The sequence below is a fragment of the Leguminivora glycinivorella genome, chromosome 7, assembly GCF_023078275.1.
Source record: "Leguminivora glycinivorella isolate SPB_JAAS2020 chromosome 7, LegGlyc_1.1, whole genome shotgun sequence".
In the NCBI taxonomy this organism is placed as follows: Eukaryota; Metazoa; Arthropoda; class Insecta; order Lepidoptera; family Tortricidae; genus Leguminivora; species Leguminivora glycinivorella.
Genome location: NC_062977.1, coordinates 10,988,370 through 11,012,100, shown reverse-complemented (window position 1 = coordinate 11,012,100; position 23,731 = coordinate 10,988,370). Strand labels below are relative to the sequence as shown.

The 23,731-nt window shown below is 40.9% G+C and overlaps 1 protein-coding gene across 1 annotated transcript; it reads right to left on the bottom strand.

The window, feature by feature from the left end:
- Nucleotides 1-12: 12 nt before the first annotated feature.
- LOC125228004 (nuclear pore complex protein Nup154) lies at nucleotides 13-21,663 on the bottom strand. The gene is given in 26 exon segments (XM_048132440.1): nucleotides 13-606; nucleotides 2,898-3,078; nucleotides 3,308-3,428; nucleotides 3,682-3,780; nucleotides 3,783-3,915; nucleotides 4,310-4,544; nucleotides 6,411-6,591; nucleotides 6,825-6,918; nucleotides 7,208-7,364; nucleotides 7,771-7,958; nucleotides 8,075-8,161; nucleotides 8,355-8,511; nucleotides 8,706-8,820; nucleotides 9,094-9,232; nucleotides 9,492-9,853; nucleotides 10,360-10,543; nucleotides 11,056-11,198; nucleotides 12,063-12,254; nucleotides 12,544-12,671; nucleotides 18,866-18,997; nucleotides 19,168-19,439; nucleotides 19,880-20,058; nucleotides 20,334-20,567; nucleotides 20,908-21,064; nucleotides 21,254-21,391; nucleotides 21,501-21,663. Coding segments are annotated over 25 exon segments (4,080 nt in total). The 5' UTR covers nucleotides 21,501-21,663; the 3' UTR covers nucleotides 13-534.
- Between the last annotated feature and the right edge of the window lie 2,068 nt (nucleotides 21,664-23,731).

Here is a 23,731-nt window from a genome sequence, read left to right as displayed (position 1 = left end):
ATAAATGTTTGATTAAATGAAGAATCATTTATTTTACAAAAATAGAAATCATCAATGTTTCAGAGACCAATAATCACATCGGATATTATCTCATTATTACATGCACATGATTGAAGTAACTAACTCATAGACATTAAACATATTGTGGCGATATCACAAGAAAATGATCATTTATCATCTTAACGTCTGCATTTTTATTCTAAATGGTCTTGCTATAATTAACTTATCACTGCCATTAAATAACTATAATTCAAATTATTATATTCTGTAGTATGAATTATGTGAGATTTTTAAATAATAAGTTAATAATATTGTATAAAATTTTCTATTGTTTATGTAGAATAAATACCAAAGAAAATGTAAAATATGAAATAAACATTATTCCAGTCACTGCTATTGTTTTTGGTTATCTGACTTTTAACAAAAGTTTAGATTAAAATGGAAGGCGAAAATGTCAAGATTGAAAAGAATTACTAAATTACTAATTAAATATAAACTTATGTGGCTATAATTGGGTGAGACTAGGAGGTAGCATCAATCCATTCGGTCCAGGTGCGCCTGCGCCGCGGACAGCCGATCGATTAGTCGCTGCGTGTTCGGTCGCGCCTGCAATACAAATATGAATTATTATTTTTTTAAGGCACGTATTTAACCGGGCGACTAAATAACCATAGAAATGGGTATCAAAAATAATAGTTTGGCGACTAAAATGGGGCCTCAAAATATTTCAATATGAGGTAGCATTTTAATGTCATTACGGCTACGGTTTATTCAGACGCGAGTACCAACTATTTATTTGGCAACTTAATTATTATATTGGAAACAATTTAAGAGATACAGTTTAATAGGAAAACGGCTGTCTATTAATATAAAATATTCAGTTCTTTTAAAATATTTATGTAGCATATTAACATAAAAAGTACATTTAAAATTTATACATCGGCACTCATCACCTGAGCTGTCATTTTAATAAAAAAAAGGATTCTTATAAAATATAATGGTCGACAAAATATTATACTTATGGGTAAGAAATTAGGTATTTGGGGGTGCTGGCAACTTCGTCTATACAATTAATTTAACTTTTCATGACGTTTACTCTATCGAATCTAAGGCCGGCATCGATCTAAACTACCAAGGCCGGCCTTACGCAGTCAGTTAACATCACTCTAAAAGATTAATTTTTTTGACAGGAAAACCTTACTCAGAATATGCTTTGGCATAAATCGTTCCGCAGATTTTATAATATCGAATCTTATGCTGGCATAATGTTAATGAGCAAAATAATCTTCTAAATTAAGAGTACTTCCGTAGATGTTTGTTTGCATAATATTTAGGCGGTAAAAAGTTGTCCATATTCTTCCTATTTCTGTTTTAATAGCGAGTCATGTGTGTTGGGGATACATGCTTTTGAGACTGTATTTCATTTCCTTTTTGCTATCGTTGTTTTCTTCATACAAAGTACCTAAGAATTACGCCATACTTAGCAAATTTGGTAGGACTTATATTCTTGTAATATTATACTAAGTACGATTATCATGGCAATTTTTTTTAATACCACGTCGGTGGCAAACAAGCATACGATCGGCCTGATGGAAAGCGGTCAGCGTAACTTATGGACGCCTGCAACTCAAGGGGTATCATATGCGCGACACATCCTCCTTTCTCCTCCTCCTCCTTCCTTCCTTTCTTTCTGCTGTTTTCTTATTATAAAATGATTTGGTACACGTTCCCTCGCTTACAACTCGCTCGAAGATAGATGTGAGATATTTAAAATACTACCCGTGGTTTACGGGTCGCAAATACGATGTTTGAATAGAATACACATTTATTCGTGAACACAGGCAAGACAAAATACACATAATAATAACAAGACACAAAGGAATGAAGTGCCACGACATTTCGTGCCATTGCCTCACCTCAGCGTGTTGCTAGTGACTTCCAGCGCTGATCTTCCGATGAGACCATCGTTTCCATAAAGAAACGATTTTTAGTTTTAAAAAAACCTACTTCCCAATATTTTTTTTAGTTGCCTTCGCAATTTAAACACTACTTTAAACGATGAGCTAAGTATAATTATTTAGGTGCTAACATCTATATGACTACAAATATTAAAAATCTTACACTTTACAATACTAGGTGCCAATTATTATTTTAGTCGCCAAAGTATTGTTTAATGTTCCTCGGCAATATTTTTGTCGCTTGAAATTTGCTGCCGTTTTTTCAATAATAATGATGCTTAAAATTTGACGCTCATATATTTTTTTTTGTCGCCACAATATTAAAACACAGCCAAATTATATTATTGTATGCCCGACATAACTTCCCGTTTAATATTTTAGTTGCCCGGTTAATTATATGCCTTTTTTTAATTGGTCATAACTGAAACTAGGTGAAATCCAGAAAAGTTTATGTGACATTTGAATCTTGAAATGTTATCAAGAATACGCCGTTAAAATAATTCGGTTTCCTCATGTTACTCCGTGTATATCCTAATTCGCCAGATTTGATGATTCGTTTAGGACAAATCACTTATCCTAGGTATCCTGATATTGAAATCGTATCGGTAACGATGTCGTAGTTAAGCGTACTACGCCTGGAAAAGGCATGACATACGTACTCGTAATCTCGGTTCCAGCCGTAAGTGAATGTCAATAGATAAGTAATTAGAGCTACCCTAGGCAACATCTCAATCGCTTACGCTCAGAAAGCGTATCGTAACTAGCTTTCCCTATCGCTCTTCTGTATCGACGCGACCGAGCTCGACTGCGTTTCGCCACGTAGGCCACTTCGACTAGACCGGCAGCTGCGACTCCTAAACACTTCTGCTACAACAAAGCGACTCAATCGTATCGATGAACCAATGAAGCATATCTCGGCATAGTCGTGTGTGTGTGTACCTGCAAGGCGGAGACGGCGGCCTCGTGCAGGTCCTTGCAGCGCGCGCGCGCGCGGCGGCGCGCGGCGGCGGCCAGCGGCGCCAGCTCCCGGCGCGCCGCCTCCAGCAGGCGCGCCGCGGACCCGCACACGTGCGTCTCGTCGCCGCTGCCCAGCCACACGCGCTCGTTCACGCTCACCAACCTACGATATCACATCTTCTTATTAATACCCGATTCTAATTCAGACTATGATAACTCAAACCGAAGAGATAATAATAGAGAAAAAGAAAAAAAACTCACAAATTTTTCAATAAATAATGTATAATTTACAGCAGAACGACTACGAACAAAGAAAACTTAAAAATCGAAAATGTTTTTTAATAAAATATGTATCGTCTATAGCAGAACGAGAACGAACAAAGAAAACTTACTTAATATAAATATCCAAAACTTGCTCAATTGAAACTCCAATATTCAATATTGTTCTAAACACCATGCCTTGGTCTGCTTGTAGTTTGCATGCCAATATTTCTAACTGACGGACGATAAAATCTGAAATAAAAACGAAATTAATCAATGATAGCCTAAGCTCATAAAGAACTTATGAAGGCATCTCAAAAAATTGCTCAGAATATGTATATATAAAATGAGTAAAAATAGTCGTGGCAGTTCAGATACAACTGCAGACACATCTTCTGAAACCTATAAAAAAATGTGATTCTGAAAATGTTTATAATATAAAAGCTGATTTGACTAGTAGGAAACTAGCCTATTGTTGACACTTTGGCGGTCAAATAACACTTACATAGAGGGAAGCAGTGTCCCGTGTTAACGTACTCCCGCCCCAGAGTAGTGAGTTTGCTGAGCACAGACGCCAGTCTGTCGTCAGGTGAAGGAAGGAGCGCGCGGCCGCCTCGGCTTCCGCGAGGATGTTGCTCCAGATGTTCTCCACCAGCAGGTCGTCGTTGTGGCCCGAGCACTGCACGATGGCCAGCTTGCACTCCCAGAGGTTGTAACGGTCGGCGTATTCTTCGTATAACTACAATAGCGGAGAAGTTTGTTAGATGCAATCCTTAGGAAAATAAGAAGACCTACTGAAATACGAGTACGTAAATTGGTAGTACGGTATGTAAAATTTGCGGTAACATTTCTAATTCTTTACAACCAAACCGGCTTCAAGCATCGTAGTCATAGTGAAAATTTGTAAAACAATTAGGCATAGTATATCGTATGTGTATAATTATGTAGGTTTATTTGTGGTTTACAATATGTTTTTGTAGCTCCACTGTAGGGGCAGAACAGAAAAAAAATCAGAATATACCCTCCAGTTTTTAGCGCAGGTTCCGCAAAACTGCTAATTAGGTAGTCGGCGTCTAGGCGAAGTCGGGTATAGTCTGGGAAGGGACGGGATGTAACGGTAAGCATGGCCGTACCTGCGTGATGTCGAGCAGCTGGTCGTGCAGGCGCTGCAGCATGGGCGGCGGCGGCCGCAGCGCGCGCGGCAGCGCGGCGGCGGCGGCGCGCACGTGCGCCTGCACGCGCGCCACCTCGCCCGCCTCCTCCAGCCGCCGCAGCAGCTCCCCGCCGCCCGCGCCCGCGCTCGCGCCGCGCACGCACACCACGCCCGCCGACAGCCACGCCATGCGCGCCGCCAGCGTCGCGCCCGACCTGCCACGTACCGACACGGTTAAAGCGAACGGAATGTGGTTTTCGGGCATACGGCTCGTCCTTATACTTCGACCGCGATACGAACGGTTTCATCTAATTTTCCAACAAAAACTTGTCTTTCGTGGAGAAGAAATATGAGACTTCTTTAGGCGTAGAATGCCACGAATACGAGAAAAGCCCCGATCTCTCGAACGACGTTAAACAAAGATTGAATGCTGAATGCGTATGATTGGTGATGCTGGTATTTTGTAAGGCTTTGCTCACCGTTTTAAACTTTTTCTGATACCCTACGCGATAAGACCGTTTGAAGAAGGATTACACATTATGAAACTTATACCATTTTCAATTTTCTTTCTATAAAAATAAAGTCCATTTTTTTGAATAATAAATCGATTTACTTCCTATACTCGGCACGGGAATTCGAGTCCAAAAAATCTACTACGATGATGCCACTGCAAGAAAATGTATGTAGAATAGTATAAATAATCCTTTTTTATAAAAGCAAACGCAAAGATAATTTATTTATTGATAATTTCAATCCTTTCAATTAAATATTTGATAGTATTTGTAACTGGTAGGCACTGGCACGAGGAATGAAAGGCATGGATGAACTCACGATATAATTTTATTCCGTATTAGGGATACAGAGCTGAGTGACAAGTATCGTGTCTAGCAGCGGACTGCCGCCGGCGCATAGTAACAAGTTGAAGTTTACTTAGTAATCATACAAAATTGAACCTTAAGTATTAGACACTAAAATCTAAATTAACATGACTGCGTTTCCTTAAGAATAAAAACTTAACTAGTTACATATATATGTATGTATAGGTAATTGTAGTGAGCGCATCGCTAACAGTATTTACTTCTTTACATAAATACTAGGACGCCCGACATGTAATAAAAACAACATTTTCCATAATTTCTATTAGTTGCAAAGTTGGTTTTGCTCTTGTATCACTTCAGGTATTAATAACATTTGGTGCTTTATTTTACGGGATAGAAGAAACTCCGATATTGTGATCATTTTTTTAAAATACACTTAGCAACGAAATAGTGTAATCGCGCGTTATGGTTGTCATGGCCGCCAGTTTTTGCGGATGCGGCTATGACACCCTGGTGTGTCACTTTCTGAATGTTCGAATGTTTTATTTTGTTCCGTGGTGATTTCTGCCGTGAGTTTATGTGTTTTGTTAAGTTTTTGTTTCCAGTTGAGTTATCGTGTGCCTAATTTAATAAACATGGGCAGAAATTGCACCGGTCTGAAAAATGCCATCTTAAGTACAAAAATTTGTTATTTATTAATTCAATATCTATTGTTAATTTAAAACAAAGAAAAACACAACATGATTTTGTATTTGGGGGTTCTAACCTGCTAAATAAAGAATTTGTTTTATTAAAAGGTTGACGAATCCTGAATAAGAGTTTTGAGTTCTATGCAACTTTAACATCCACCCGCCTTCGTCAGTTTTCCGTGATCATGATGCATGCAACTGCGTCGAAATATCGGGAGCTCGACAAAAATCAAAAAGGTAATCACGGTCTATATCCCGGTCAATATAAGTCTAATGAATCCTGAATAGTATTTTGACATTGACAGTTATGACATTGACGTATCTGTCGTAGTTTTTTTGGACTTGACTTCCCGTGCTGAGTATAGAGCTAATTCAAATAATAATATTAAAATAACGATAATCATAAACAGCCGAGTCATTTAAAACGCTTTTAGTCTTACTCTGAGAAGACGTAGTAACTAGTAACGTTCCTTAATATAGGGAACACTTAAGTTATTCTACAATAAAAAAAGATTCCTCCCCGACAGTACCGCCCTCAGCTCTTTGTTATTATTATTACCCAAGCAAAACTTACCCAGGTCTAGTGGCGAGCCCCTCTAGCACGGTAGCGGCGCCGAGATGGTCGCCACTCTTCTCCAGAACCTTCCAGAGCAGATCTAGTAGATGTAACGCCGCGGGCGGTGAGGCCGTCCGCGCGGCCGCGTTCAGGTATGTGCGGAGGGAGTCCGGCGGAGCGGTACCCAGTGATAATAATTCTGAACAAACATATCATTTCTGTGTACCTCCGTTCTCGCAAAAAATACATGTCTTAATTGTATCGTAACTTTTCTGCAACAGCATTTGAGATTGTTATGAAAATGTCTGGCATTAACTCAAATAGGAAAGTAAGCCGATATGTAGATATCCCTAGCAAAATGAAACTGTCGTTAACGTCGGAAAAAGTGATCTGCTGTCACTATATGTATAACGATAGTGTGTCATTTCTTACCTGATCCTAAGTTTTTACTGACTAGCCATTCATATACAGCCACATGTAGTAGCTCATCATCGCGTGAAAGACAGTCCCAAACCAGTTTCCTTCCCTGTAAATATGTAAAGTTCCAACATTAACACATATTTCAAATAACTACTTCTGATAACGTCCATTCAATGTTGTGAAATCCTTACGAATAATGAGGAGGCACACTGACATTTTATCCCGCCAGGCGGCGCCTGTACAAGTGCATAGGCATGTCACTGTCATTTATATGTGAGAGATAGAAAAAAAAATCATCTTCTCGCTCTCACGTATGAAATTCTTTATCTGTACAATGGACTAATAGGGTGGCGCCGTCTTTGAGTGTGCCTCCTCACTGAACCAATACACCGTACCTGAAAGTTGGCGTCAGCAGCCGACATGCTGAGTGTGTTGTCATTAGCGGAGTGACCTTGAGAAGTGTTCAGCACGCCAGTTTCGTTGGCGTTGTTGTCGGAACTGCTTTCGTACAGTCTCTCTAAGGCATTGCACACTTCGCGGTATATTTCCATTCTGAAAGAAATACAAAAAAAAATTAAATATTCATCACAAATCCTAAGATAAAATCTTTTTCATGACGTTTAATATTAAAACCCATGGTCAAAATTAAAACAGCTTCACCCAGTCTAGTCAATTAAAAAACTATACCTGTGAGAACATTTCGAGGGACAATAAATCGTGTCTATCAACGAACGCGGCGCACAGGTCCACCGCGCCTGAGTATCAGCCGTGGGACACTAACGGCAGCATCCTGTAGTATATGAGCTGTCCCTCGCGGCCCTGGCTGGGCTGGTCACTCCTAAAGAAGTGCAGCGCCTTGTTCTGCGGGTCCAGCTTGCACGCGCACGCCGCGCACAGGTCCACCACGCCCAAAATACAGCCCGACACCAGCTGCGGGCACATTAGCGGCAATAGTTACCTCCTGTAGTATATGAGCTGTCCCTCCCGGTCCTGGCTGGGCTGATCACTCCTGTAGAAGTGCAGCGCCTTGTCCTGTGGGTCCAGCTTGCAGGCGCATGCCGCGCACAGGTCTACTACGCCCGAGTAGAAGCCGGCCGACACCAGTTTAGAGCACACTAGCGGCAGGTTCACGTTGGGGGCTACATCCTGAAAATATGTGTGAAGTGTGAAACACAAGCGAAATGAAAATTGGCGCTCAGGTGGTATAGTAGCAAGGACATTAGCCACGTAAGACAAAGACTTGAGAAGTGATGTCATCTTACTTTACAGAGCTTCAATGCAGTTTGCAGCATTTCTTCTCTTTCTGCGGGGTTCTTCTGTTGCTTGGCGAATATTAATAATTCGTTAGCCTGTAACAAGACATTAATTATAGTGGAATATTCTAATCAAGTTTTTTTTTGTAAACATTAGTTTAAATACCAAAAGCTATGGACATATCTGATACGCTTGTGTAATGTCAAACGTGCCTAGATAATATTAAGCTAAAATAAGTAGATGTCTTCATAATAGCATTTACGAAACAGTAGCATTTACTTCTCTCACCTTGGAACAAGTAGCATCTTCCTGCCTGTACAGCGTAGGGCACAGCTGCCTCAGTTTGTGGGAGATCCCGTCCACGGACGCGTTGTCACGCAGGTACCCGGCCACCAGAGAACCAAGCAGGAGACACGCGACTTCTTGTCCACCGACCAACAGTTCCCTGTTATTTAAAAAGTTGCGGTAGTTTTATTTTACAATCTTGACTACGTTTTTCTTTAAAATGTTATAATTAATCTTTCTGTAACTAGCTCAGACGTCACTCATCATATATATCCACGATATTAAGGAAAAAATAATAGGTTGATAATTATTACTTAATTGGGTCCATGTAAAAAGTAGCATTTTAAGACAAACCTGAAGCTGGCAGCCTGTAGCGCGCTCTGCTGTTCCGGAGGTAAACTCGCCGCAATAACGTGGAACTGGTGTTCACAAAGCACCTTCCACAGGCTAAGCATCTCTATCGCCATAGCTAAAAAAAACATCAAAATAAACAAATTAGAACTGCCGTGGTTTAACTCTATTTTTAGTTACTACACGCGATGTTTCAATATAATTCCCAGAAGCGGTATGGATAAGTATTGTTCAAGGTAAGATAATAATGTTCCATTCAACCAATATAAGGTCTTCAGAAATATAATCAGATTTTTTTGCAATGGTTCGATTTGGACTCGAAAGATTATCAATAGTGGCACAGACTATTACTCAAGGATTTAGGATACAAATTTTAGAAGTATATACTCACTGACAAACAGTTTCAAGGCATGCAAGGAGGAGTTTTCGTCGGAATGTTGCGAAGGCACAGCGCGTTGCAGGAAGGCGGACACTCGCTGCAGTTTCTGCACTATGAACGCGCAGTCCTCTCCCGTCACTCGGCTGGACATCTGGAAAACGAAATGGTTACTATCTATGTCTGTATTAAGTACCCTGATAATCACGATACTGTGGAACAGCTAAGCTAATGTAGTTAACCGCGCAATGGTTGTTTGTGTCTCTCGACATGGCGCAGTTGGTAGGTGACTTGAGGTCGCGTTGTCAAGCTATTTCATAATTACTACTGCAATACTATGTTTAATTGTAATAAAAGTATATAAAAAGAAAGCGACTTCAAGAATCATAATTGTTAAGAGAAAAGTTACTTACAAATTCCTTCTTATCAGGCGTTTGCGATTTTGAAACGCATTTCTGGTTCCAAATCGGGGACAGAATCTTGCCAACATAAATATACGCTCCATTGTGTTTGGCGCTGAACTCATACTGGATGGGGTAGTTTGGGTCCCTAACTTGCTGGGTCACGTTAGCCCCAAAGCTCTGGTTGAAGCCTGGACTCTGAGGGTACTGTGGCATCATCTGCTGGCCTGGGGACCGTGGGTAGGACCGGTTCAGTTGGTTCTGTTGATAGGACTGATTCAGGTTGCCGGTCGGGCTCTGTGGAAACTGGTTCGGTCGGCCTTTTGGGGCGTTCATGGGAGTTGACATTTGACGTGGCGAAAACTTCGGTGAAGCTAAAATGGATAGAAAACAAAAATGTTCAGTTAGAGTATGAATAGTATTCATTATTATATCAGAATAGTATTCTTATACATACATACATACAATCACGCCTGTATCCCATAAGGGGTAGGCAGAGCACATGAACTACTCAAGTTCCAGTGCCACTCTTGGCAAAAAGGGGTTGAAAGAAAACGAAATTGTGACATTGCAGTGACAGGTTGCCAGCCTCTCGCCTACACCACAATTTAACCCATTAACCCATTTAACTATTCTTATTTAAGTCTCAAAGCCATTATTCATGTGTTTATTGATGCTTGATATAAAGCGAAGTCTGTACAGTCAGGCCCGGAAAAAAGCAGAGAGCCAAAACTTAGTCGTGACCCTGAAGTTAAACATTTTGAAGACTTCTACATTGAAAAACTTTAAGTTTTGTTCATTAGCGCTTCTTCCTTACTTGAACTTCATAATATAATCAATAGAAATAATCTAACTAAAAATAATCTAAGTTTTTACTGACCTATAGTGGACGCCATTTGCGAGTTGGGCTGGAACATGGGCTGCGGGTGCGGGTGCTGGGCCACCTGCCCGCCGAACAGGAAGAAGGCGCGCGTCGCCCACTCGCTGATGGACATGTCGCCGCTGGTCGTCTCCTCGCACGCCAGGAACAACGCGCACGCGCACGCTTGCTCCACGCCGTGCAACTACAAAAACAAAATTTTGTTAAGAATTAACCGTAAAGTCTTCAATCTTAACTTCAAAATAAATCGGTTACAACTGTATGGTCTTATGGTACACCTTTTCACCTTATTACAATGCAATGGTGAAAAAAGAACTTTGTACGGCAACATGGTGAAGAATACTGCAACAGCGAACACAAATAATAAATATGAAGGTGTGGAATGGATTGGGCCTGTTCTGCTGAGTTCGTGATCGGCATCGGTATCGGTATTTTTCACAAATCAAATGGGTATTCTAATATAGAGACGCTTACGAGATGTTTTTGCCCTGTATGGCAGCTATTTCAATCAAACCCGTAAAGCTCCAGAATTACTGCCAATTTGTTGACCAAACTTCGCTTTCTTAGCGTCTTCAGAAGTATTAGAAGAATTGCATGCCGTAAGCGACATTCTCGTGGAATGCCCCGACTGGTTGATTGGATCTCGAAGCGTGGGGATGCCATTTGTCTCGGATGGTTTTTTGTGTAGTGAGTCACCTGGAAGAAGTCCTTGACGGGCTGCGCGTCGGGCCCGCGGCAGTCGCGCAGCAGCGTGCGCAGCACGTCCGGCGCCGCGCCCGCCGCCACGCACGCCGCGCCGCACCCCGTCACCACGGCCCAGCGGGACACGCTCCAGGGGTCTGACGACAAACATATACTTTGGCTATTTTGACAATGATCAATCAATTTAAATCAAACACAGTGATAAAGCGACATTATTCTGCTTCAATGGAGGCCCTATTAGGAGCATGTCACTGGTGCAGAACACAAAAACAAATTGCAAATACCGATCGCTGCCTAGCATTACTTCGCACTTGGGACATATTTAGAATAGAATAGAATAAATTTTATTCGTAAACACACAAAAGAGAAAAATATTACAAATAGGAACACATAAAAACGAGAAGGTGCCACGAAATGGTTTAACCTCAGCATATTGCTGGCGACAAGCGCTGATTCCGGTTAAACCATTCGGTGAAAAACAATCACGACAGGTAACATGAACAAAATTATTAAAACAACATATTACACACAAAAAAGAAAGATATTACATGCTTTTTTAAAAACTATAACTACTACTGAACGAATTATTTACAATGTTTGGTTATCTGGGTAAGTCAACAGTATCGTACCGTTTTAAAGGGTCGGACACCGCTTGGCCGTGCATTAAGCATGCCAACCAGCGCCATTTGAATATCTTACCGACAGGCGAGCCATAGGCTTCTTTGTTATCGTCCTATGATATTTATTTCTTGTGCAACAGATCTTACTACTGACGATAAAATCGAAAAATACTGGGTTAAAATGCTCTATAAATGGCCTTTCTTGGTCACTAAAGCTGGGGACAGATGCGAGGTCGTGAACGCCCAGATGGGCACGACGATCGCGACCTCGCTGAAGCCTGCGCCGAGAATGGCGCGAAATATGCACCAGAGGGTCTATGTAGAGTACCTCTGTATTTAGAAGACTTTTAACTGCAAGAGCAAGGAGAAGTGAAGTATTACCTTTTTTCGTCAATAAAGCTGGGGATAGATGTGCGGTCTGGTGCAAAGGCAGCGCAGTTAGCGCCCAGGCGGGCCCATCGAGCGCGAGTAGCGTGTGAGCCTCGCTGAACCCAGCCCCGGGGATAGCTCGCGACAGGCACCAGAGGGTCTCCGCCTCGCCGCCGCCGGCGGAGCATACCATGAGCAGAGTTCCTTGGGAGACACAACTTAAATTATATCATAACATAATCGTAATACATGAAAATTAATAATTTGAAATATCAAGCTTTTTACCATAAATTGTCGACAGTCACAATACATTATCGTGCGGTGCGGGTGCCTCAATATTAAGTTGGGTCAATAAATATTATAATTCTGTTTCTATAATTTAAAAATACTTTACGAAAAAGTCAACATGTACTGGAAGTGAAGAGGGTTTTCATGTTTTAAGGACATTGACAATCAAGGGTTGGTCTATTTATAAAAAAATGTAACAAATTACCATTTTCATAGACGGCGCTGTGGACTTGTTTGGGCTTGAGCACGGACGCGTTGGGCGTGAAGCCCGGGGGCAGGCGCACGTGCAGCAGCGTCAGATACTGCGGCCTCGCGGGGCCTCCTTGCCCGGCACTATAATTGGAAAATTAGATCAACTGGAGTATCAGTTCGATAGTATTACACAGACAAAAACGGGGAATCGAAAATTATTATATGAATAATGATGAACTTATGTGTTTGCGATTTGTCCCGATTACAGTTTCTACCAATCACATTACGTTAAATATCTAGTTACGGGCAACTCGTTATTTATTTAAACTTAAACTACGCTATAAGAGACTTCGTTGATAGGTGTCTACTGTCTAAATTTGGGTTTACCGCGCAGGCATTTTCCATGTTCTACTTTAGTCTGGTTTTACTGACTAATTTTAGAACTACTAAATGGCAGACATGTGGTTTAAGTCAAAAATGGGAACAGTGAATTACAACTTGCTTTAAATGCCCAGGAAGCCTAACTACTTCTATAGTATATTTAATCTCTTTACTCTAACCAAAACAATTTAGCTGTAAGTTTGCACCGCGGCTCTGTACAGCATTCCTGTATCAGGGTCTCGTTCAAGAACGCTTCCACGCTGAAAAATACCGAATATCAGCAGAACCATTCATCCCCTGTGCTTTCCTAACACAATAGTTTAACATATTTCTTTACTACTCATACTCATGGTTTCAACTAAAGATATTTTTTAGTTTCTTGTTCTATTGAAAACTGTTACAGAAACCTACTCTCTGTTCTTTTTGATAAAATGATTTTCATTTCATTCAATTTTGTATTACAGTGGAAACTGTATAAGTGGAATCGCAAGGGTCCGGCTGTTTAGTTTCGCTTATCCAGGTTGTCCATTTATCCAGTTTTCCACTTAACCAGGTTCAAATAGAACGTTTTCGCACTTACAGAGGCCCTCGCTAACAGAGGTTGTGGATCTTAGCAAAGACATATATAACTCCGTATAGACAGATAAAGTTTAAGAAAAAAACGTACCTCAGTACCATACAGAAAAAGGTATGGTGGCCTAGATGGCATTACGCTCAGCTAGATGGCGCTAATATTAATATTTGACATTTTAACACATATCAAGCTAAGAATATGGGCCAAATTGTCAAAACTGAGGTTCAAAAGTTTTAAGCCTGTGTCAAGAGATGGCAGTCTATGCACTGTGATTACACATTTTACTTCGACAGTAACTCTCTATAATACTCGATCCTCTTTCATCCTAGTAAAATGTCGCTTATAGAGGTCACGTATATGGTCAAATAAACGATCGACCAAAAATCATCTGTTATCTAATATGCATGTACCTACACACAAACTTGTATGTAGGTAGATATGAATAAACAAAAAATAGGTATGTAATCCTGACTTCAAAAAGTAATACTGTACTCTTAAGTAATCCACAGTACTCATATACAAAAATATATTTCCGTATATTTAAACAAAGTTACTCCTAATATTTATTTATGCATGAGAAACCAGTATAGTTAAATAAATCAATGTGTATGTTTTGACGACCGGTCTGGCGCAGTCGGTAGTGACCCTGCCTGCTACGCCGCGGTCCCGGGTTCGAATCCCGGTAAGGGCATTTATTAGTGTGATGAGCACAGATATTTGTTCCTGAGTCATGGATGTTTTCTATGTATATAAGTATTTATATTTATATATTATATATATCGTTGTCTGAGTACCCACAACACAAGCCTTCTTGAGCTTACCGTGGGCCTCAGTCAATCTGTGTAAGAATGTCCTATAATATTTATTCTCTTTATTTCTTTCAAATCTTAGGCTAGGCTGTTTATAATATGAATATAAAAGTAAAATACAAAACCACTTACAAAACAATATAAAACACATATAAACACATTATAAAAAACCTAACCTAGGGTGCCGCCAGCAGCGGGGCAGGGCCCAAGCTGCCGATGGTTAGGGCCGCAGAGAGAGGAACCGTCGGACTATCCGCGCTGTGTCCAAGATCACCGCCTTCTGCATCTGGCCCTTGATCCAGCCACCTAGCGAGAGTCTCTTAAGATGTTGGTCGAGACTCTTCGCTATGAGACCGTTCGCTGAAACGACTATCGGAACAATGATCGTTGATTCAACATCCCACATGGCGGTTATCTCGTGAGCCAAGTCTAGGTACTTACTGGACTTGTCCTTCTCGGCTTTCACGAGATTCTCATCATGGGGGATGGTGATGTCAACGAGCACTGCCCGGCGTTGCAGTCGATCTATTATCACAATGTCAGGCTTATTGGCTACAATAGTCCTGTCAGTGATAATAGATCGATCCCAATAGAGCGTGGCACGACCATTTTCGAGAACTGGCGCAGGTAAGTACTTGTAGTACGGTACTTCGCGGTCCACAAGGCCGTATTGAAGAGCAAGTTGCTGGTGAATAATCCTGGCTACGAGATTATGTCTGTGCAAGTACTCGCCGTTAGCAAGATGAGAACAACCGGAAATAATATGCCTGAGTGACTCTCCGGGACGGCGGCATGCCCGACAAATGTCGACCGTACCGTCCTTCAGGATATATTTCCGGTAGTTGTTCGTCATCATAACTTCGTCCGCAATTGCACAGGCAAAACCCTCGGTTTCTCCGAAGAGGTCCCCGAATCGTAACCAGTTCACCGATGCGAGCAGATCTACATCGGGTCCCGTGAGGGCCTTGTAGAACCGCCCGTGTAGCTGCTTGCTCTCCCATACCGCCTTGCGGTCCGCAGTATTTAGTACCACAGGTTTGCGCCAGTTCTCTTTCGCCAAGGAGAGCGGCGTGAGGTTTCCGTCCACTGCCACCACATCACGATGCATCCCGCACTCGTTGTTAAGGAAGTAATTCCTGAGATTGTACACCTCACGGTTGTGGAGATCTTTGGCGTTTAGGAAGCCTCGACCTCCGCACTTCCGTGGGATGTACAATCTCATAACAGACGAGCGCGGGTGTAACATACGATGTGTGGTAAGCAGTGAACGGACCCTCCGATCCAGGGCGTCCAGCTCAGTCTGGGTCCACCGTAGTATGCCAAAGGAGTATGTGAGTAGAGGCATTACCCAGGCGTTAAAGGCGCGCACTTTGTTGCCTCCTGACAAAAGACTGTTAAGGACTTTTGTCAGCCGACTGAAAAAGCGCTCCTTCACCGACCGTCTAATGCCAACATCCTCAATACCCAACGACTGTGACATACCAAGGTACTTATAGGTTTCTGATTCAGAGATAGATCTGAACGACATCGTCTCAGAAAGTTGTAAATTTTCTGAATTTACAACCTCCCCCGCTGTACATGCATGACCGCACACTTATCGACACCAAACTCCATTCTGATGGCGGTACTGAAAACTTCTGTGGTTTTCAATAGCACCATCAGGTCTTGGGTGTTCGGTGCAAATAGTTTGAGATCGTCCATGTACAGAAGGTGAGAGATGACTTCACCCTCTCTCCGAAGCCGGCAACCTAGCCCAGAATCCTTCAGCAGCGTGCTGAGGGGATTCAGAGCTAGGCAGAACCATAATGGACTCAAACTGTCACCCTGGAATATTCCTCGCTCAATCCTTATGAAGTCCTGCGGGCCAGGGGGGCCATCCCTGCCTCCTGGTTGACGAAGGACTGTGGTCCACTGCCTCATACATGCAGCCAGGAAGGATATTAAAGCTGCATCAAGTTTATACAGCTCCAATACCCTTCTCAGCCATGAATGAGGCACCGAATCATAGGCCTTCTTATAGTCAATCCAAGCGGCCGAAATGGCCCCCTTGTTCCGCCGAACTTGTTGGCAGATGGTCATGTCTATGAGGAGGAGCTCTTTAGTACCACGGGACCCAACCCTACATCCATTTTGAGCGGGAGCCAGAATGTTGTTAGCGACAATATGCGCGTTAATTTTTGCTCTCAAAATGGATGTAAGGAGCTTGTAAAGTGTAGGCAAGCACGTGATGGGTCTGTAGTTTTTTGCTTCCGTGGTACTACCGGACTTATAGAGCAGGAAAGTAACACCAGTTGTTAGGGAAGGTGGGAGAGAACCAAGATCGAGGGCTTGTTGAAATTGCGTTGCCAAACGCGAGTGCGAGCATCGAAACCATTTTAGCCAGAAGTTGTGCAATCCGTCCGGTCCAGGACTTTTCCAGTTCTGGGCCGTACGGGTAGCACAACTTACGTCGTCGGGGCTGATGGTGATAGCCCCCATAGGCTCGATGCTCTCGCACTCGCGTTCGACAACGGTCATCCACTCACCCTCCGTGTGTTCGACGGGCACCGACCAGATGCTACGCCAGAAATCAGACATGGCAGTAGCATCCGGCAGCCGCACGTCAGACACACGAGGGTCGGTTTCCTCCCACCTTCGGTATACTTTCCTTTGGTCGCTTTGAAAAAGACGATTCTGCTGGAATCGGTCCACACGCTTTCTGTAGCGGCGAATACGGCTTGCCCATGCATAGACTTTCTGCTTCAGGAAGTCGATGCGCTCTGTGACATTGGCCAAATAGTCGCGGGGCCTGATGTCCGTCCCCGCGAACGCCTGGTTCACAAAGCGCATTACTCGGGGGCGATTATTACCCCCTCTGAAGCAGATCAGCTTTGCAATGAGAGTCCTAAACGAGTTGATACGACGTTCGATCCGTACTTGCCATGCAGGGACACCTTCGGCGGTCCTAGTTGCACGGTCAGCGTCCGGAAACTTGACTCGAGCAACACGGCACGCCGCGATGGCCCCGCAGTACATGATCGAGTGTGTATCATCTAGATCTTTACTAGTCCGCATATATGGATCTAGTAAAGCATTTAAGGCTCCTATTAGCGCTAGATTGCGTCTATTCATGGGCAGACGTGGTAATCGTGGCCTAGGATTGCTTGTGGAGCGATACTGCGTAATCGCCTCTTCCAAAGACCTCCTCAGTTGCTCATTGGCAGGCTCACTCTCGCTCTGACTCGCGAAGTCCCCGCCGTCGTTACCGGAATCAACCCGCGGCGCCTCCGGTGCCAGGTCGGGTTCGGGCACCGGGTCCGGCGACATGGCGGGCAAATCCCGCCCCGAGGTAGGGTCCGCGCGAGTAGCGAGAGCCTCCTGGCGGAGCCTATCAAGTGTGGCGTCATCCAACCGCTTTGACCGCTGAATGACGCGCACCTGATCCGATAGCCGCTGCTCCGATACGGTGGTGGATGGCTCGAGTGCCTGAAACAGAAGCAGCATTCTCGAACGGTACGCGGATAGCCGGGTTCCCCCCTCTGTGGCCCCGTAATAGGCGCGCATGACATTCTCGTTTATTTCTCGAGTCCATGTCATGCGACGCACTACACCACCGGCAGCGGGAGCCGTGGGCGGGGCAGGATGTCCCGCAGGCCCCAAGCGTGCCGGCAGCGGTGGCCGCCCTCGTCGCGCAGGTGGTCGTGGCGGCGGCGGCGGCGGCCCGCTCTCGTCGCTCGACTCGCTGGTGTCGGCCGCGGTGGCGAACTCGTCACTCGACGGCGGTTGCGAGGAGACGGACGAGGCGGGCGAGGGTGGTGGGCGTGCGTTTACTCGTGGTGACGCTTGTAGAGCTCGTGTTTTACTTCTCGTAATCATTTCTGTTCTATGTACATGTTGAACTTATTTCTTTTGCAGCTTCAAGCCCAATTTTGTGATGGCATCATGTCATGTCCGGGGCAATATTTTCCACATAAATAAGATTAAAAAGCAACATGTAAACATAAAATGTTAAAAATTATAGAAGAGAATTTCGAAAACACGTCTGACGTTGACAGCGTCATTTTTTTTTTTTTTTTTTTTTTTTTTTTTTTTTTTTTATTTTTATTTATTATTTATTTATTTATTAATGTAGAGATTGTACTTTAATGAAAAAATCCGTATTTTTTAATTTATCCCGAAGAGATAAATACTTGATTGTGTGCTTAGGCATTGCTTATCTAACAGCACGGCACCGCATCACAGCTAAAACCAAACTGAATGATATGTAACCTCATACAAAATTAAAACACAAACCATAATCGTAACGAAACAAACTACCCTCCGTGATGGTTTATAAAAAATACAAATTACATAACGTCAAGCTTTTCCACTCATAGAGGTTTAAAAATAAGAAATTTCCGAAAAAATAGATTCCGCTTATAGAGGTCCCAAAATTCCACTTATAGAGGTAATTCGTTGCTAAGGGACTGGAACCGAGAACTTGGGTCCACTTAAAGAGTTTTCCACTTACCCAGTTTACTTACATATCAAAATGATGAATCCAGGTTTGTACCCAATATGAATGTACATTTAAATATCACAGTGGTACTTACTCTCCTCCTTCGGTGGTGAAGTACAACCGGGCCCCAGCTTGAGTGACAGCCACCAAATTGAAATGTTCAGATTCAGACTCATCCACTGCTGAGATTGCTATCACCGGCTTGAAATTTGTTGGTTCTAGAGTTCTGAAAATACAAATTAAATTACATCACTGATTTAGTCACTGAGTGAATCAACAAACTAGACACATACCATGTGTATTGTGTAGGTATATTTTTAAACTAATTGCACAAACCAGTGGCACAATTTCTGATTGTATTGTGATGTCCAAAATATTCAGATATTTGATACTTACTTTACTATATCAACAGCAGAAGATACAATCTTTCCTTGTGTCAGTCTGACCACTCTGCTAAGACTGTCTCCTTTTTGTCCCAAGTCGAACATTTCTATGCATCCCTTTTCACTCAATGTGTACAAAATGTTACGAGAATTGTCTACTTCAATTTTTACTATGGGGTCTTCATCATACAGAGCTGCATTTAAGAAAGATGGTACCAGGAATGAAAGGGCGCTGGTTGAATGGTTTATCTTTTGACAGTGTTTACCAAACCATCCTAACTGTGCCTGAAACAAAAATATATTAAAACTCACACACAAAAAATGGGTCCAAATTAGACTAAACAAATGAAAGAGCCTTGTATTTTGAGACTTCCAACCTCCACTAAAAACTATGCTTATGTATATCACATTATATTAATCAATAAAATGGTGTCTTTGACTTTATCCTCCTGGGGTTCAACATCCTAATACTAGGACAAAATACCTATGATAAAATTAATTTGAATCTATGTTAAATGGAATTGAGTTGCTTTTGTTTTGTTTTGTTCGATTTTTAAACAAAAGAAATTCAGCCCTGTTTTCTAGTACCATTGATTCAAAACTGTTTGGCAATTTTTTTGTATGGTGGGTTAGAGGTTATACCAATACTTGTTTGCTAATACAATGAATGTTTTATTTATTTCATTTATGACATATTTTTATTGGAATCTCAAGAGTATACTTACTTGGTAAGTTATTTCATAAAGACATCCATCTTTACCTCCCATGAAAATTCTACCATTAGCAGTAGATTTGACAGACATCATTGACACACCGTCTGTAGGTAGGACAAACACTGGCTCAGGGACCAAGTGCATTTCCTCAAAATTATCACCCTCATTTTTACTTGAAGAAAATGTTACTCCTGCAATGGAAAAAGTACTATTATCTAGTGTTAAATCTATTCTGGGCATCATACTTGCTAATGCTATAGGGTACCCATGTTTTCCCATATGAATAGAATCCAATACATAGATCAGCTAGGAAACACTGGTGCACAAACAATGCATTATAAGTCACAGGGATCAAATTCACTATCCAGAAGCAACCTCAAGGTTCGTGATTTGAATTTTGATACACATTTCTTACCCAATATGTAATTACATTAATTGAAAGAAAGAAAAACAATATGCCTCTTACCTAAAACTACAATTTCAACAGTTGTTGTCAGTACTAGCAAATATTTAACAAAGTTCTGAAAGACTCCTGGTTTTGGTTTAATCAGACCCACACTGACTATGGTCTCTCCCAGCCCATCAAAGTAGGCGACATCAGTGCCATGTTCAAAGGCCCACACATAGATGTTACTGTCTATGGTGAGCCACACTCTGCTTATTTCTGGAAAGACTCCCATTAAACAATGACATTGCATATCTGTTAAGGGGATTTAAGGATACATATTTTGATTTAAGGATACATATCTGCCATAAACTTTAATACTAGGATTTGAATATGCTAAAGGAGGTAATTTTATATCCATATAAAGCTGTCCACTTTGTTTTATTACAATACTCCAAGATACTAATTTGTCATGAAAATGGAAGTACAGAGAAAAGATAATACCACTCAATTAATATACCAAGAATGTTCTTATATGTTAATTAAAACTCGTAGGTGGCATTATATATGCTTTTTTATATTTAATTACTGAATCATTGACATTTATGAATCAGATTGAAACGAAATTTATTAAGGTGGCAAATGTAAAGGATACGCGCAAAGTGTTCCATAATTTCTGGTGGTAGTGGGACCTTGTTGAGTGTCTTCAGCTGGGACAAATTTGGATGGTTGAGTAGAGCAGCCAGGTTTCTGTAGTCCCCAGCATTTAGACCACTGCATGTTGGCACTCTCTGAGCTGCTATTCCAGTAATCTAATAAATTACAAATATTTTTTTATAAATATTCTAGTTGTGAACCTTACAAGTAAAAGTAATCATACTCCAGCAAGCTTAAAACTTGAACTATAATAATAATAATGTAGAAATACATCATTAATTTAAGATGGGAAGTATAGATTTTACGCAATGTTGCAGACAACAAAGCTAACATCTAAAACATACCTCTAAAAAGGAAGGGCGGGAATTATCGGCGTTTATGTGCCGGTCCAGGGTGCACCCGGCCAATTCCAAACACTCAAGTTGCATCTTGATATTATTGGCAGGGTGTGAAGTATCAACTATGCCCACAGCACTCGGCATCTACGAAATATAATCACTATATCACAAACACATCATGAAACATAATTTTGTTTTTACTTTTTAGGTTAGTTTGACCATCAAAAACTGTCACAAATACAATCAACATTACCTTTAAATTATCACATTCAGCGTATTGATCCCTAATTATAAAATATTTACTAGAAAATGTAAAGGACTTTTATACGTTTTCCAGTCTATGAATTTTACAATTTCAATAAAAACAATTAATTAATATACAAAATTAGAACTTCTCACGGGGCAGTTGATGTCTGAATCTGACATGAACATGATTGTACAATGCTGCCACAATAACAAATATACTTTTTTTAATCAAGTGTTGCCAGATAGTTTGTTAACCTAGGCAGAGAAAAGAGACTGTTTTAAAACGTAGTTACAACCTCGTTTTTTTTATTTTGTAACAACGTTACCGATAAACGACAACAGATGCCGCTCTGCTCAATTGGGCTTTGTTAAAAATATCAAAATAGCTATTTATGCAACAAGTGCGGAAAGTAGGTGATTTCTGATGAGTGTCATATAAGCCGATACGAGTCGGAATTTCGGAAATCATCTTTGCGCACATGTTTCAAAGTTTTCAAACAATGCTTTACTTTGCATTGTGCGAGTAAATAAAAAAACATAATAAGACAAAATACTTTAGTAATTATTAAAATTAAAAGTTATGTTAGTACAATTTTCGAATTTGAAAGACATTGGTTTTATGGGACTTATAATAGTAAAGTTCAAAATAAAATAAAAAAATTGAAAATTAAAAAGCACTAGTGCGGAAAAGTACTACTTTCCACACGATTTTTATGGGACTGATAGTGAAGTTAAAGTTAAGTTTAACTTCACTATCAGTCCCAGTCATCAGTTAAGTTAAAGTTAAAAGCAAAATAAAAAAAAAATGTAAAAAGCACCAGTGAATATTGTGGAAAAGTACCTACTTCTTTCCGCACAATTTTGCTTCATAGAAAACGCACTTTTCGAGCACATACATTCTAATAGCTATTTTTATGGGACTAATAGTGAAGTTCAAAATTTAAAGAAAAATGAAAAGTAAAAAGCACTAGTGCGGAAAAGTACTTTCAGCACGATTTTGCTTCATAGAAAACGCACTTTTCGAGCACATACAGTGCTATTTTTATGGGATTGATAGAGAAGTAACAAATTAAAAAAAAAGTAAAAAGCACTAGTACGGAAAAGTACTACTTTCCGCACGATTTTTCTGGGATAGACAGTGAAGTTCAAAATTAAAAAAAAATTAAAAGTAAAAAGCACTAGTGACTAGTGCGGATAAGTAGGTACTACTATCCGCACAATTTTGCTTCATAGAATACGCACTTTTCGAGCACATACATTGTAATAGCTATTTTTATGGGACTGATAGTGAAGTCCAAAATAAAATAAAAAATTAAAAGTAAAAAGTACCAGTGCCGAAAAGTACTCTACTTTCCGCACGATCTTACTTTATAGAAAACGCACTTTTGTAATAGCTATTTTTATGGGACTGATAGTGAAGTTCAAAATTAAAAGTAAAAAACACTAGTGCAGAAAAGTACTACTTTCCGCGCGATTTTCCGGGGACGGATAGTGAAGTTCAAAATGTAAAAAAAAAGAAAAGTAAAAAGCACTAGTGTGGAAAAGTATTACTTTCCGCACGATTTTGTTTCATAGGAAACGCACTTCTCGAGCACACATACATTATAATAGCTATTTTTATGAGACTCATAGCGAAGTTCATAATAAAAAAAAAATTAAAGTAAAAAGCACTAGTTTGAAAAAGTACTACTTTCCACACAATTTTTGGGACGTATAGTGAAGTTCAAAATTTAAAAACATTTGAAAAGTAAAAAGCGCTAGTGCGGAAAAGTACTACTTTCCGCACAATGTTGCTATATAGAAATCGCACTTTCCGAGCACATACATAATAATAGCTAGTTTTACGGGACTGATAGCGAAGTTCATAATTAAAAAAAAAAAAGTAAAAAACCCTAGTGCGAAAATGTACAACTTTCCGAACGATTTTTCTGGGACGGATGGTGGCGTTCAAAATTTAAATAAAATTGGAATGTAAAAAACACTAGTGCGGAAAAGTACTACTTTCCGCATGATTTTGTTTTATAGAAAACGCACTTTTCGAGCACATACATTGTTATAGCTATTTTTATGGGAGTGATAGTGAAGTTCAAAATTTAAAGTAAAAAGAACTAGTGTGGAAAAGTACTACTTTAAAAGTACCTACTACTTGCTGCACGATTTTGCTTCGTAAAAAACGTACTTTTCGAGCACATGCATTGTAAACGCACTTTTTGAGCACATGCATTGTTATAGTTATTT